The sequence below is a fragment of the Ornithorhynchus anatinus genome, chromosome 17, assembly GCF_004115215.2.
Source record: "Ornithorhynchus anatinus isolate Pmale09 chromosome 17, mOrnAna1.pri.v4, whole genome shotgun sequence".
In the NCBI taxonomy this organism is placed as follows: Eukaryota; Metazoa; Chordata; class Mammalia; order Monotremata; family Ornithorhynchidae; genus Ornithorhynchus; species Ornithorhynchus anatinus.
The window spans coordinates 20,809,099-20,822,640 of NC_041744.1; the positions used below are offsets into that span (position 1 = coordinate 20,809,099).

Consider the following 13,542-nt stretch of genomic DNA (forward strand, 5'->3'; position numbering starts at 1 on the left):
TCCTCCTCCCGCCTCGGCTGCGCGCGCACCCGCAGCGCCCCGCACAGCCCCGCAGCGCCCCGCGCAGCCCCGCACCCCCCCCGCACCCCCGAGATGCCCCGCTACGAGCTGGCGCTGATCCTCAAAGCCACGCAGCGGGTGAGTTTTTCCCCCGCTCCCTTCCCTTCCCCTCCCCCGGGCCCGCGCTTTGCTCTTTCCCCATTCAGCGCTGGGGCTGCGCGCGCACGCGGGCGCGTGCTCGTGACCGCGCGCTCCAGGCGGCTCATTCATTCATTCATTCATTCATTCATTCATTCATTCATTCACGCCCCCCCGAGCGCCCACCATGTGGGCCCGGCCCCGGCCTCCGTGCCAAGCACAGTGCCAAGCGCTGGGAGGGTGGCACTAACGATGCCGCCGGTAGTTTAAGGGCTCACGGCGGGCTAAGCCCTGTTCTAAGCGCTGGGGAGGAGACGAGGCGGCCCCACGTGGGGCGCAGGGCCTTGACCCCACCCCCCACCCCCTTCGGCAGCGCTTAGACCATGTGCCGGGCGCTGTAGTAAGCGCCGGGACGGGCGCCAGCAAAGGGGGTTGGAGGCAGCACCCCCCCCGTCCCAGGTGGGGGTGGGGTCCCCTTCCGCCCCCCCCCCCCATTTTGCAGACGAGGTCACTGAGGCCCGGAGAAGTGAAGCCCCTCGCCCAAGGTCACCCAGCAGACGTGCGGAGTCTAGATTCGAACCCAGATCCTCTCCCTGCCCACGGGGAGCTCACGGGCAACAAGGGGTTTTGCGGAGGCAGCCCCTGGCCGGGGAGGGGGGGAAAAAGGAAAAAAAATGCAATAAAAAGGGTGAAATTTTGTTGTTAGAAACGTCCAGGCTTCCAGTTTCTGCAGCCCCCAACTCCCCGGGAAAGCCTTACTGTTTGGACCTAAAAGAGCCGGCCCCAGTGCCCTTCCCAATCCTCTCTTTATGGATTTTCTCCTTTTGAAAAAGGACAGCTCCTACCTCTTCCCCACCTACCTTCTGCACTGTCCTCATTAAGGTGACTCGATTTGACCTTGTGGGTCTGGAAGGAGTCAATAAATTCCATCTTTGGCCCCCTAAATTCTTGTCTTTCCTCCCCCCACCTTTTTTTAAATGGATCACCCTACCTTTATTTGTGCTGCACCCCATCTTTGGCACTGTCAGCACCCCAAGTCATTTGGGTTTATCCTAACGTTGGCACTGGAGGGTGAGGGCTTCTTTTCCCCTGCCCAAAATCTTTCCGTGGGGCGGCCGGGCCCGATGACTGTCCGACCGTCAAAAGCGTTCGTCCGCCCCTCTGAGGCTTTCTGGATTCATCCGACCCCCAAGCGAAAGCTTGTGAAGACCCTCCTTGTCCGGAAGAAGCCCGGCATACGTAAAAAATAACCATAATAATAATAAAGTCGATATTCCTGGTGGGACTTTGTAAGCGGAGAACGCTGAGAGTGACTATATTTGGGTATGTCTCATTTTTGCAACGTGCTCTAAGGAAATTGTTGTGACATGGAACTAAGGCTTCTCTGAAGATGGGGTGCGAGAATCGGGCGTAAGTATTAATAAAATGAGGCACGGTGTACGGAAATTATTCCGATGTAATAGAAGTCTTGCCTGTAGATTTCTCCTATCCCTCTAACGGTTATTGCTCATCCCCAAAGGCACGGAAGAACTGAGAAATCTGAGATAGGGAGAAGTTTGTGGCCCAGAGACTCCGAAGGTGGGATCTGACCCTACGGTCTCGGAGTTTTTCCTGGGGAGAGAGTTTGCCTTCTGACCCTTTCCCCTCAGGTGAATATTGGGATTCCCCTGCCTTTGCTTCTCACAACCTGAGTCGATCTGGTGACCGAAAATTGATCATTTCAGGAAGGAATGATTTCTGATCGTGGCCCCTCCGCTTTCTAAGAAATGTTACCCAAAATGATGTGGATTTTTCCCCCCTTCCCACCCACGTCTCTGTCCTTTCAGTTTAATTTTGGTTTCTTCACCTTAATGCCAGGCAGCTGGGCAGGAAGTATGGAAGTAACTTGTTTTGAGTCAGACTTGCTTCTCTCTCCTTCTACTCCCCCCTCTTCTCACCAACCTGAAGTTCACAACACAACCACCACCTTTCCCAAACGTATTTAACTTCCCACTGCGGCTCCAAGCTTGTTGGTGACTGGCAGCGCCTTTTCACCTTTGACTGATACGGTTTGAACAAGTTGCCCTGCTCCGTCATACCTGTTGGGCTGAACTTTCGGCTCGTTTATTTAGGTGAGCCGAGAAACGGGGAGTAGATAGGTTTTTGGATCCCCTACTAAGTCACCCTTGAATTTAATCATGAAGTAGGAAAAACCATTAGATTTTTGATGCCTCGGGTGATCGGGCCTGGGGGAGCAAGCCAAGGTGAAAAGGGAGAGAACGGGGGTGTGGAGGAGGGAAGAGTCTAGATGGTCAGTTGACTTTCCTTTCTTTGTCTCTGGAGTGTGGTGGTTTGTGTCACCACGGTTTGCAGATAGGACATTGCAACAATCATGTTGTGATCAGAAAAGCTGAGAAAGTACTCCTTGAACCTTGAGTTGGGAACACACGTAATGAAGCTTTCTTTTGTTGTAAAACTTGCTTTTGAAATGTCTCTGGTTGGTTGAAGATGAAGGGTTTGTTTTTGTTTTGTTTTTTTCCTAGGCTGAGGAAGATTTTTTTGTGTGTGTGTCTCGGGCGGTTCAGGCCATCAGGATTTGGCACTTCAGTCTTGCCTTCGGTGAGGAAAATCAGGTTAGAGAAGTGCAGCCCCGCAGTTGAGGGAAAGTAATATAATTAGGGTGGGGGTTCTCCCCACTAAGCCCTCTCAGTCCAACCGGTCAGGCAACTACTCTATAATCAAGGTGGACCATTTGAATTAATGTGCAACTTCAGTTGGTGGTCAATCCCACGATGGTCTAACTTCCAGAACTTTATTTAAAGGGTCTCTGAAGGTGTGTCGGAATGCCAGACTTCCGCTGAACAAAAACAAATCTAGGCCCCGCTGAGGCTCGTGAGAATGCCCCCCGTCGAAGCTTCTGGCGAGAGGTAGCATGGAAGGGGACACCGTGGCTTCTCCTTCTTTAGTTCCCGAAGGCATTTCCTTACGCCCCTCCTCTTAGCCTTTTTTTTTGGATGGTATTTGCTAAGCGCTTATTGTGTTACCAGCTAAGCTCTGGGGTAGATCCAAGCTAATCAGATTGGACACAGCGTCCCACATGGGGCTCACACCCCATTTAACAAGTGAGGTGACCGAGGCCCAAAGAAGTGAATTATCCTGCCCAGGGGCCCACAGCAGACAAGTGGCGGAGCGGGGATTAGAACCCGGGTCCTTCTGACCCACAGGCTCTATCCATCAGGCCACACAGCTTCTCCTCGTACCTGCCGAAAGCCGGAGCGTACGGTGAGCAGAAGTGGAGTTTGGTTGCTCCAGATAACTGCACGTGGAAATCGCAGTGCTGACGTGGCTGCTAGACGTTGCAGCCGTTCAAGGGTCCAGCCAGGGCCTCCAACGTACCATCCCTCTCCTCTTCTGCGAAGAGCCGATCTAAGGGGTCAGAGCCCTCCCGATATCTGTTGGAACTCCAGGGGGTGGAGTCCAGCCGTTCTCTCGGAGCAAAGAGCTGCCAGCAGGTGTAGGTGGCCCTAGCTGAGGATGCAGGTGATCAGGGAGAATTAATTCTCAGCGCCTTCAGTTACTAGGCGGGCGATGGAGGTCGGGGGATCTGGCGTTTTGTATCGAGGAAAGGCGGTGCTTGCTACCCTTGAGAGCAAGAAGCCGGCGCCCGAACTCTGATAGGAAGTCAGAGAGACCAAACCCTTCGAAGACTCGTGACCGCGGCCCGGAGAAGACCGAGGCTCCGGCTGGCTGCAGGCGTGGATCAGGTGGTACTTAAAAAGAAGCATCAGAGGGACTTCCCCAGAGCCTGGAAATTACAAGTTCATGGCCTCTGATTAAGCCCCTTTCTGAATGTGCTTATCTGCTCTATGGCTTAGATAGCGAAGGAGTGGGGTTGCTAGGGGATCTGTTCTGACATCTGGGGAAGAATTTTTTTTTTCTCTCTTCAGGGGAATCCCATGTTGTCTGTCTTTTCCGGGCAAAAGGTTGGAGTTTTCCATCATCACACCTTATGGTGAGACTCGCCAGTTAATTGAAACGTGTATGTTGGGTGTATGTTGGGGATAACATTTTACGATCTCACCTTGGGTTGGGGAAGTGAGGGACAACAGCTGTGAAGTTTTTGCTTCAGCCAGATTTGTTTATTTGTGTCTGTCTCTCTTCCAAATGAAGCTTTTAGGATAAGCATCTAGTCAACAAGTGCCCTGCCAGCACAAGTAGCCACAGTTGAAGCCAGCCTCCTTCCATCCCCAAAGTCCTTGGTGAGCTAAATTAAGGTTAGCCAGTCCCCTTGAGCTGTGGGATGTGGGTTCCGACCAAAGCTGTTGACGTGCAGAAAGGGGGATTATCCAGGGAGGGAGGCAGTGTGGTTGAGGGGTGAGAGTGTTGGTTGGAAGACCTGGATTCTAATCCAGTTCTGCCACTGACCTGCTGTGTGACCTTGGTCAAGTCACTTCACTTCTCTGGGCCTCAGTTACCTCATCAGTAAAATGGGGATTAAGACTGTGATCCCTGTGTGGGCCAGGGACTGTGTCTGACCTGATGATCTTGTATCTCCCACAGTGCTTAGAACAGTGCCTGACACGTAGTGAGTGCTTAACAAATACCATTTAAAAAAAAATGTCACACACCCACTCTGTGCCTGTCACCTCATCTGTCAAATAGGGATAACTGCCCTCCCTACTTCTTAGATTGCATATCCTGTATCTCTCCCAGTGATTAACACAGCGCTTTGGACATAGTAAGATTTTAATAAATGTCATAGTTATAATTATTACAGATCATGGTTCATTTTTTCCATAGGAGATTAGAACCATTCGAGAAGGTCAGGCAGCTATAAAGCTGTGGGATCCTTAGGAAAGAGAAATCTTTGTTGTTTATTGCTATATGATCAGTCAGGAGCACCTGCAAGACCAAGTTTGGAAAGTTTGCCTACTCTGGGGGAGCTGAATCACACGTCCGTCCCCATGCCTCAGAGAAAGGGTATTTCCCTGGCTGAAGGATCGGAGACCTTACACCTTGGTAGCTTGGGCTCCAGAGTAGAAAATTCGTTCACTCAGATGTATTTATTGAGCACTTAGTGTATGAAAAACACTGTACTAAACGCTTGGGAGAGTACAGTACAACATACAGGCACATTCCCTGCCCATAGTGAGCTCACAGTCTAGAAAACTGCCCCAGGCCTCGCTCTGCTTAGGCCACCCACATCACTTTATTCCGAGGAGTGGGTTCTTGCTTGGGCTGAGGATTCGAGACGAGCTGGCATTGAGGAGGAGCTGTATTGGATTTGTTTTTATCATTTTTAAAGATGGGCAGGAGATGGGGGTTGGGAGGCAGGGGCGGGACAGCTCTCCGTGGAAGATCGGTTCAGTCAGAAGCCAGTTGGTGGGAGAGGGGCTGTGTGTGTGAGGGACACCCTTGGCTGGAGCAGGAGGTGGGGAGGAGATGACTGACCGAGGGGATGGAGCTGGTGGAGGGAGTCCATGCTGGCACCAAACAGTGGCACCTCTCTCTATACTAGTGTGATGCTCTGGCGTAAGTGGCCCTCTAGAAGAGTGTGTTTGTGTCGTATTTCTTGGGGCAGGTACTCAACTTGCTCTGCATGGTAGGAAGGTATCGTTGAGTTGGCGTGGATGGATGCCAGCCTGCACACCCCTCTCAGCTCCGCACACTCAGGAGAGAGTTCCTCTCTCTGGGTTTGGCCCGGTTGGGACTGTGCTTCGGAGCGGGACGTGGAACAAGCGCTGTGCTCTCAGGGTTGCACTCTGGCTAGAGCTCCTCGGTTTTATTGGAGAACGGTTCGTCTTGGATCAGCTGGAAGAGATTTTTCCTGACTTTTTTTTTTTGTCCCCCCCGCGCCCCACTCCCGCCGTGACTTTGGCCTGGGACCGTGGGCGGAGGCGGTGTTGGGTCCGTGTCAGTCCGCGGACCCGACGGGAATGGTGCCGGAGCTTTTAATCTTCAGCTGGGCTGGAGCAAGCGAGGCGAAGGCTTCTACGGCAGAATTTAGCCTGGGCTCTGAGGCCTGCAGTGGGACAGAGAGCTCTGCTCAGGGGAATCGGGAGACTTGGGTTCTAGAATCAGATCTGCCTGGAGCTGGTGAAGATCGCACGGGCACTTTGGCCACGTGCTGCAACCCGGGCCGCCCGCTCGCACCTGACGCTCTCTGCCCAGGCGGGAACTTGACAGGTAGGGACCAGCGGTGTGCCAGCCACTAGCACTAACATCAGTTCCTCCCCCCGGGTTCGGAAGACCCATCTGCTTGGCGTAATGGATAGAGCACCGGCCTGGGAGGCGGAAGGTCGTGGGTTCTAATCCCAGCTCCACCACTTGTCTGCCCTGAGACTTTAGGCAAATCACTTCACTTCTCTGTACTTTATCTGTAAAATGGGAATGAGTCTGTGAGCCCCACGTGGGACAGGGACTATGTCCAACCCGATTTGCCTGTACCCACCCCAGTGCTTAGTACAGTGCGTGGCACTTACCAAATGCCACTAATATTAGTATTAGCTTTGGGGGACTCATTCATCAGCGCAGGTTCCTCTGAACTAGGAATGCCAACAACTGCATCCTTTTTCTTCCACTAATTTTCTTCCTCTGTCTCTCAAGGACCTCCTCGGTCAACACCATTTATTGAGCGCTTACTGTGTGCCGAGCACCGTCCTAAGCACGTAGGTAGAGTTGGCGGGCACGCTCCCTGCCCTCGGAGAGCTTACCATCTGGGGGTGAAGTGAAGGTCACGGGATGGCCCGCAGATGCCGATTCGAGACGAAATGACGCCTGTCAGTCCCCTCTGACCCCAGCACCTGTCCTCCGCTTCTCCCAATCTCAGCCGGCAACAGAGCAGGTCGGGTGGGGCCGGATGGGACCTTTCGCCGCCGTTGGCCGTTAATGTTCATCTTGGCGCTCGGCTCCTAATGGGTTGGAAATATCATTTCCAGACAAAGAAAATTTTGTCTAGAAAATGGTATTTCAGTCCCCGCCGGGTGTTTGAGGGCAGGGGGAGCTTAGCTTAAGCTGATGAATTGTAGAATGCAGAAAGCTGCCCGTTCTGCTGCCCTGGAGAAGTCACAGGACTTCAAGGTCTCCGTGCTTTGACCTTGAAGTGCGAGTGTTGTAGACTCTGCTCCGTTCCCTCTCCGCGCCACGTCTAACGTTTCCTGCCTTCTGCCGGAGCCCGAATTCCGTTTCCGGATCTGCCGTCTCATTCTGTAATTAGTTTGGGGAAAGCAAATTTCGCCCACGTTTATTTGAATACATTTTGTGTCTCCCCCCCATTCTCGTCTCTATAGGACTATTCGCCCCTCCCCGCCTCCCGGCCACTCAGATCCCTGCCGACTTTCATCGACTCCCCAGCAGGTTCTGTGGGTCTGTGTGTTTTCTCTTGGTGATTACGGGTCCTTTGCTCTAGGTGGTCCCCTGACCGTGGAAAATCGTAGTTGGAAACTCCAGGAGAGGTTTTGTGCACCGTGAGTGACGGAACCGTTCGGCGTCCTCCCGCATGCCGGTGGACTCTCGCCTCCATGAGCAGAGGAGCAAGGTGGGCGTTCACCCCAAATTAGGGGGTCTGTGGCGAGAACTCCTCCTGCTCTCATTCCAGAGTAATATCCACCTGGGGACTAGACATCTTCTAACCTCTTAATTCTCTTGAGTTTTGGGCTGCTGGGCTTTGGCTTCTGCAGGGCTGAAGGTATGCTGGGGGACACGGTCCCGGAGTTGCGTTAGCGGATTCTCAGAACTGATCTGTTGTTGGCCGTTGTCATTCTGGGCCTCCCTTCCAAGTGTGAAATACCTGTGAGGATCCTCCGGGCTCTGTCGCCGAAGGCCAGGGTCGGATGGCCAGTCTGGTACACGGATTCCAGGTTGAGCGCACATGGGGGTCTCCCGGACCCTGTGAAGTCCGAAGAAAGGTGGCTCCCGGCCCCAGAATTCCTTGGTTTTCAGTTTTGGCTCCAGCGACAGCAGTCTGGCTAGCTGTGGAGAAGTTTACAAGAGGCGTTTGTCGGAGAGGCTTGGATGTGAGGGGCGGCGTCCGCGCATACCTCTCTGTTGCGGACCCTGATTTACGTTGGCGGTTGGGCTCCCAGCCGGGCTGGAGACTTGTGCCCCCGGGTAGCCTTTTACGCTGAATCGGGCTGCCGGTCAGACTGCCAGTAATCTTGGCTAGTGCACAGTCTCTCTCCTCCCCCTCTAGTGATGGCGTTTATTTAACACTGACTCTGTGCTAGGTCCTGGGACGGATACGGTCTCGGTCCCTTACGGGGCTCGTCGGCTAAGAGGGAGGGAGAGCCGGTATCGTCCCCGGTTTAGAGGTGAGGGAACTGAGGCCGAGAGGCTAAGTGACTCGCCCAAGACCATCTATCAGGGCAGCGGGGAATCGACGGAGTCTGGTAGTGGCACACGTGGGCCGCTTTGGGTTGGGTAGAGGGGCCCAAGGTTGGCAGCGGTTGGACAGAGGCTTTGGGGATAAGTGGGGAGGCGGAAAGAGAAGGGGGAGGAAAGATCTTCTTGGGTGCCGGTCCCCTCTGCAGCCCACAAAGGCCCCCATCCTAAAACCGATGACGCGCGGCCGATTTTATTTGTCCGTGGGTTTTTTATCCACACCGTGTTTCCTAATTCTTAGGGTCTCTAGACTCTAAGCTCATTGTGGACAGGGAATGTGTCTTTCAACTCGTTACATTATATCGTAGTCTTCTGAGCGCTTGGTACACATTAAACAATCAGTAAACGCATTGGTGGATTCCACTTAGGACCGCAGGTCAGGAGATTAGGTCAGAATCCCAGTCGGTCCCCTGGCCTGCCGTGTGATCTCGGGCAAACCCCTTGACTCCCTCTGGGCCTTAGTTGAGATGCAGTGTGGATCGGGGGACTGCGTCCGATCTGATGACCGTGTTAGCTCTCCCGGTCCTTAGCACAGAGCAAGCGCTTAATGAATGCTCCTATGACTGTTTTGCGTTGTGACATTTACTTCCCTTATTGGCACCTAGGGAGAGGTGAGTGTCCTGGGAAGACAGGAGTGGGACCAGCAGATTTCCTCTGTGATCTGCTCCCCTTGCCCCAAACGCCTGCCGGTAAGAGGAACGAGAATGCCTCCTTCCATAACTCTCCACCCAAGGATGCCGGCCTTTCCTCAGGGCAGGCGGGCCAGGGCCTTCCTCTCCACCCTGGGGAATAACCAGGGAGGCAGAGCGCAGTGGGCCAAAGAGAGAGCCGAGTGATGCCAGGCTGCCAGCGCGGCCCAGGTGTCTCTCTGCCCTGGCAGCCGGGACATCCGATAATGGCATCGGAAGGCGTCTGGCACAGAGATTGACCCCTCCCCCCCATAGACACCCCAAAAATACCATTACGGTCCAAGATGTGAACTTCATATTCCTGAATAGAGCCAAAGAGTCGTTTCGGGTTGGGAGGCCTTGGAATGGAGGCCAGGAACGGTGGGTCCCAAAATCCTTCCCTTGACTTTACTAGAGGAGGTTGGGATGGATTTTTTTTTTTTAGTAATGATAGTACTTGTTAAGCACTTACTAAATGCCAAGCGCCGTTCGCAGCGCTGGAGTAATCAGGTTGGACACAATCCGCGTCCCACAAGGGGCCCACACTCTTAATCCCCACTTTCCTGATGAGGTAACTGAGGCCCAGTGAAGTGACTTGCCCGTGGTCACCCAACAGACCTGTGGCAGTCGGGTTTAGGACCCAGGTCCTTCCGACTCCCAGGTCCGTGCTTTATCCACTAAGCCTTGCTGTTTCTCATCTGCATGCTCCCTCTGGGACCAGGAACTGGGGAGGGGAACTGGGGTCTGGAAAATACCCAATCTGCTAAAATAGAACGTATACGGACCCTGTCGGCAAGTCTCTATCTGGCATGTACCGAGGCTTCTCGGGGTCAGCGTTAGGTGACGTTTGCTGTTCTCGTCCTCAAGGAGCTCCCGTGCCTTATCAGGGGAGAGAAGACGAGCCACCCGTAGACCCAACCCATCCCAGAGGTCACCCAAGGTCAGGAAGTGCACCTGAAATTCACACAACGGCCCGTGAAATAGAGGGCGGCGGGTCATGGGAACTGGGAATGAGATAGTTGTCCCAGACAGGGAGGTTGAGTGGGTCATGGAGGGTGGAGGCTTTTTTTCCAACTACCGAGCGCTCCAGTCTGGCTTGCTTCCATGATCTCTCCCTCCCTACACGTTCTCCTCCCTCGCCCTCACCCCTTTTTTTCTCCAGGTCAGACTAGCTTCACCATGCCCTTTACCGTGTCTGATTGCTTCCTGCTCCAGTCAGTTGATGGTGTTTATTGAGCCTCTCCTGGGTGCGAAGCACTGTGTACTAAGCCCTTGGGAGAGAGCAACAGAAGGTTCCCTTCCCTCGGTGAGCTCCCGGCGGGTGAACGCAGACCTTCAAGACTGCTTAGGTTTAAGAGGGGCTGATAGATGTTTCACACCTCCTCCCCTCCACCCCACCAGTTCCCCTATGTGATCAGCCCAGAAAGGCAGTCTGTAGCCAACCAACTCCCGGGTATCCAGGGAATGGCAGGCACGGAGAGCGCAGGTAAACCAGATCCACAGGTAACTGAGAAACTTTCCATTAGCCAGCTGGCCTAAAACTCTCCGGTGAGTGGGACGAGTTAAATAGGGAAAGCTTTCTGGAGGAGGTGACCGAGAGCAGTCACGGAAAAGGCAGGAGGGAGGCGACATGACGAATTAAGTCGTATCTTCTGTGAGCATCATCTTGCTAAACCCACCACGGTGCTGTTGGGATCAAAGAGCGTCGCCTTTCTTCTCCCTCCCCCCCCCCACCCGGGTGGATCTAGATCGCCCTAATCCTCTTGGGAATTCTGTTGTGTGCTGTGTTGAGAGACTAGTGCTCTTGGGGAAAGTTATTCTACGCAAAAAAGATGGCGGTGCACTTGGGTGGGAGCGGGGAGGTGTGTGTGTGTGTAGATACGCACAAACACACACACACACACACGTAAGGGGTGGGAGGGAATCCTGATTGAATATTTTAAAATCAGACTTGAAAACAGCCACCTGGTTCTTTTGTTGGTATCTGTGAGCTCCTATACTGTAAGCTTGTTGTGGATGGGGAACACGTTTACCAGCTCGCTTGTATTTCGCTCTCCCAAGTGCTTGGTGTAGTGTACTGCACAAAGGAAGCGCTCAGTAAATACAATTGATAGTGGAGAGTGGGTTCCATTTGACTCTGTAGGCCTCTATGGGGAATATCGGGCTGGTAACTCTTGTGAGTTATTTTCAAGGGTGTTTGTGTATCCTGGCAGAGGGTTGTGAGCTTTCTGAATCTGATCTCTTCACAAACAGCCACCCTCTCCTTCCCTCCACAGACGCACACACAGTTTGGGGTGAAATGATTTAAAACCCTCGGCTAGCTTGAGGTCTGGTGGCCACGTTTCCCCAGAGTTGATAGGTTCAGAATCTGCTTTAAGGAGGAGAAGGAAGCTTCGGCCATAAAGTCAATTACTCCTTCTCTTCTAATCAATTAATCAGGTTCAACTCTGTTGTAATGTACTCCCCCAATCACTTAGTACAGTGCTCAGCACAAAGTAAGCACTCAGATACGAGTGGGTGAGCTGAGACGTCTTCTAGACTCTAAGCTTGTTGCCAGCAGGAAACGTGTCTACCAACTCACCCAAGTATTCTCCCAAGCGCTTAGTGCTGTTTGTTTAATAAGCGCTCAATAAATACCAGCGATGATGACAAAGTTCAGGCTGAACTTCACATGAATCTGATGGATTTGAGACCATGTCTTTTCCCAGCCTGATGGAATCCTGTAAAATTCTGTATTCTGTTTTCCCAGAATGAGGAAATGTTCTTGGGTTCCTTGCTATTTATAAAAACACACCCAAAACAGCCACCCTAAATCTTTCTCATAGCTTTGAAATCCTTCACTACTTAGTCGGGGGGTTGAGCCGGGGGGCGGGAGGGGAGTTAATGGGAAAAGTTCTACAAATGTGGAATCCCAAGTTGTTGACAGTCGAGTTGGCTTTAAGGGCAAAGCTGGATTTTTCCACAGGACCTAGGGATTCACCCGTTAGCTTTTGTGGTAATTTCAAAGAGGGCGTGGATTGGTTTTGCATGGTGTGTGTGTGGTGTGTATGTGTACGTCCACACTCTCCTTTCAAAGTAACCTAGGGTTGTGAAGAAGAATATCCACATGTGTGGTAGAAATAAATGAATCCAGCAGTCTCACTTATTTTCTGCCCCCCCGATGCCCTAGAGAAATTTCACTATTTCAAGGATCTCAAGGGGGCGGGTTCGTAAGGTCCTCCCAGCTAAACTCCTGTCTCCGACCTGCTGTGACAGTCGGAAGAGAGGACGGTAAAAAAGAATCGCCGGGCACCCAGGAGGAACAGCGGCCTCAGCCGCGGCCTGTTGGGTCAGTCGCCGAGAGGCTCCAGCAGTGGGGCAAGAGGGCAGGCGTTGGGGGTTGGCAGTCTGCGGTAGGCCCCGTCCTTGCCCTTACAGAGCCAGCGGAGGAGCTTGTGGGGAACAGGCGAGGCTGGGGGTTGAGGCGGCTCTCGCTGGCTCGGCCGTCGCGTTCTCCTTCGAGGCCCTTGGACGCAGCTTTTATGGCGGTGGGGTCCTGCTGGCCAGGAAAAATGTATCCTTATCCCTCAAGTTTGGCACATGCCCTAGAATTCGAATTTTGGGCCTCTGAACCCACCCCAGGTGTCTCTTGCCATCTCAGACTTAGGCGATTCGATTCCCAGCCCTGGAGACAGCAGTGGCTTCTGTTGGAGATCTGCTCTGGAAACCGCCTCTCATTTCTTAGTCAATTGATGGGATTTATCGAGTGTCTGATTGGGGCAGGCGGCTCTTTCCTGACCCTTCCTGTCGTGAATGTGTGGTATCCGAATGAGCACCGGAGTAAAAATGCAAAATCGGGGAGCTGGGCAGCGTCAGAGAACATGGCTGGTAGATTACCGCCATCTTCTCCTGAAGCGAGTGGGCACGGGGGTCCCCTGAGCAGACCAGCCAGTGCCCGCTGAAATCAAAGATGTCGGTCCCCCAAGGAATCCGAACCAAACCGTGAAATCATCCGGGTGTCCGCAGGGTTCCAGGGGGTTGAAAAAGTTGCCTGCTTAAGAGTTATGACCTTTCAACGGCCGAAGCGTCGCCCGTGAACACCATAGTAGCTAATCGCTCCCAACTTGAAGTCCACCTCGAGTATTGATTCCCGGTCTAAAGGGCGGCCCGGCTGCCGGTCAAAGAGGCGAGGCTCAAAGAGAGCCACGGGCCAAATTGGCTTAGCCTTGGCCTTTTTGAGACGTGTCTTGTTCTTTTTGGACCCAAGTGTTTCTCTCTTTCTTGGCCACCGTGAATGGTACTTCAGTTGTCTGGGGGAACGGGGAACTGAAGAATATTGCCTTTACCCAGCCTAAAACGTCAGGCTAATTTGGAAGGCAATTCGGAGAGATAATTATAA

General features: G+C 53.1%; 2 protein-coding genes across 3 annotated transcripts in view; both read left to right on the top strand.

The window, feature by feature from the left end:
• Positions 1-13,542, top strand: part of MRPS6 (mitochondrial ribosomal protein S6) — a 37,325-nt gene continuing 23,783 nt past the window's right edge. Inside the window, exon 1 of one of the 2 annotated variants that reach the window (XM_029081971.1) lies at positions 1-138. In XM_029081971.1, coding sequence (XP_028937804.1) covers positions 94-138 — 45 coding nt within the window. In that variant the 5' untranslated portion in view covers positions 1-93. Of the gene's footprint in view, positions 139-2,610; positions 2,737-13,542 lie in introns of those variants that run through there. The other variant, XM_029081970.1, reaches the window with a different exon arrangement.
• Positions 53-13,542, top strand: part of SLC5A3 (solute carrier family 5 member 3) — a 31,101-nt gene continuing 17,611 nt past the window's right edge. The window contains exon 1 of the mRNA XM_029081967.2: positions 53-138. The gene's annotated coding sequence lies outside the window, so the exon portion shown is untranslated. The remainder of the gene's footprint in view (positions 139-13,542) is intronic.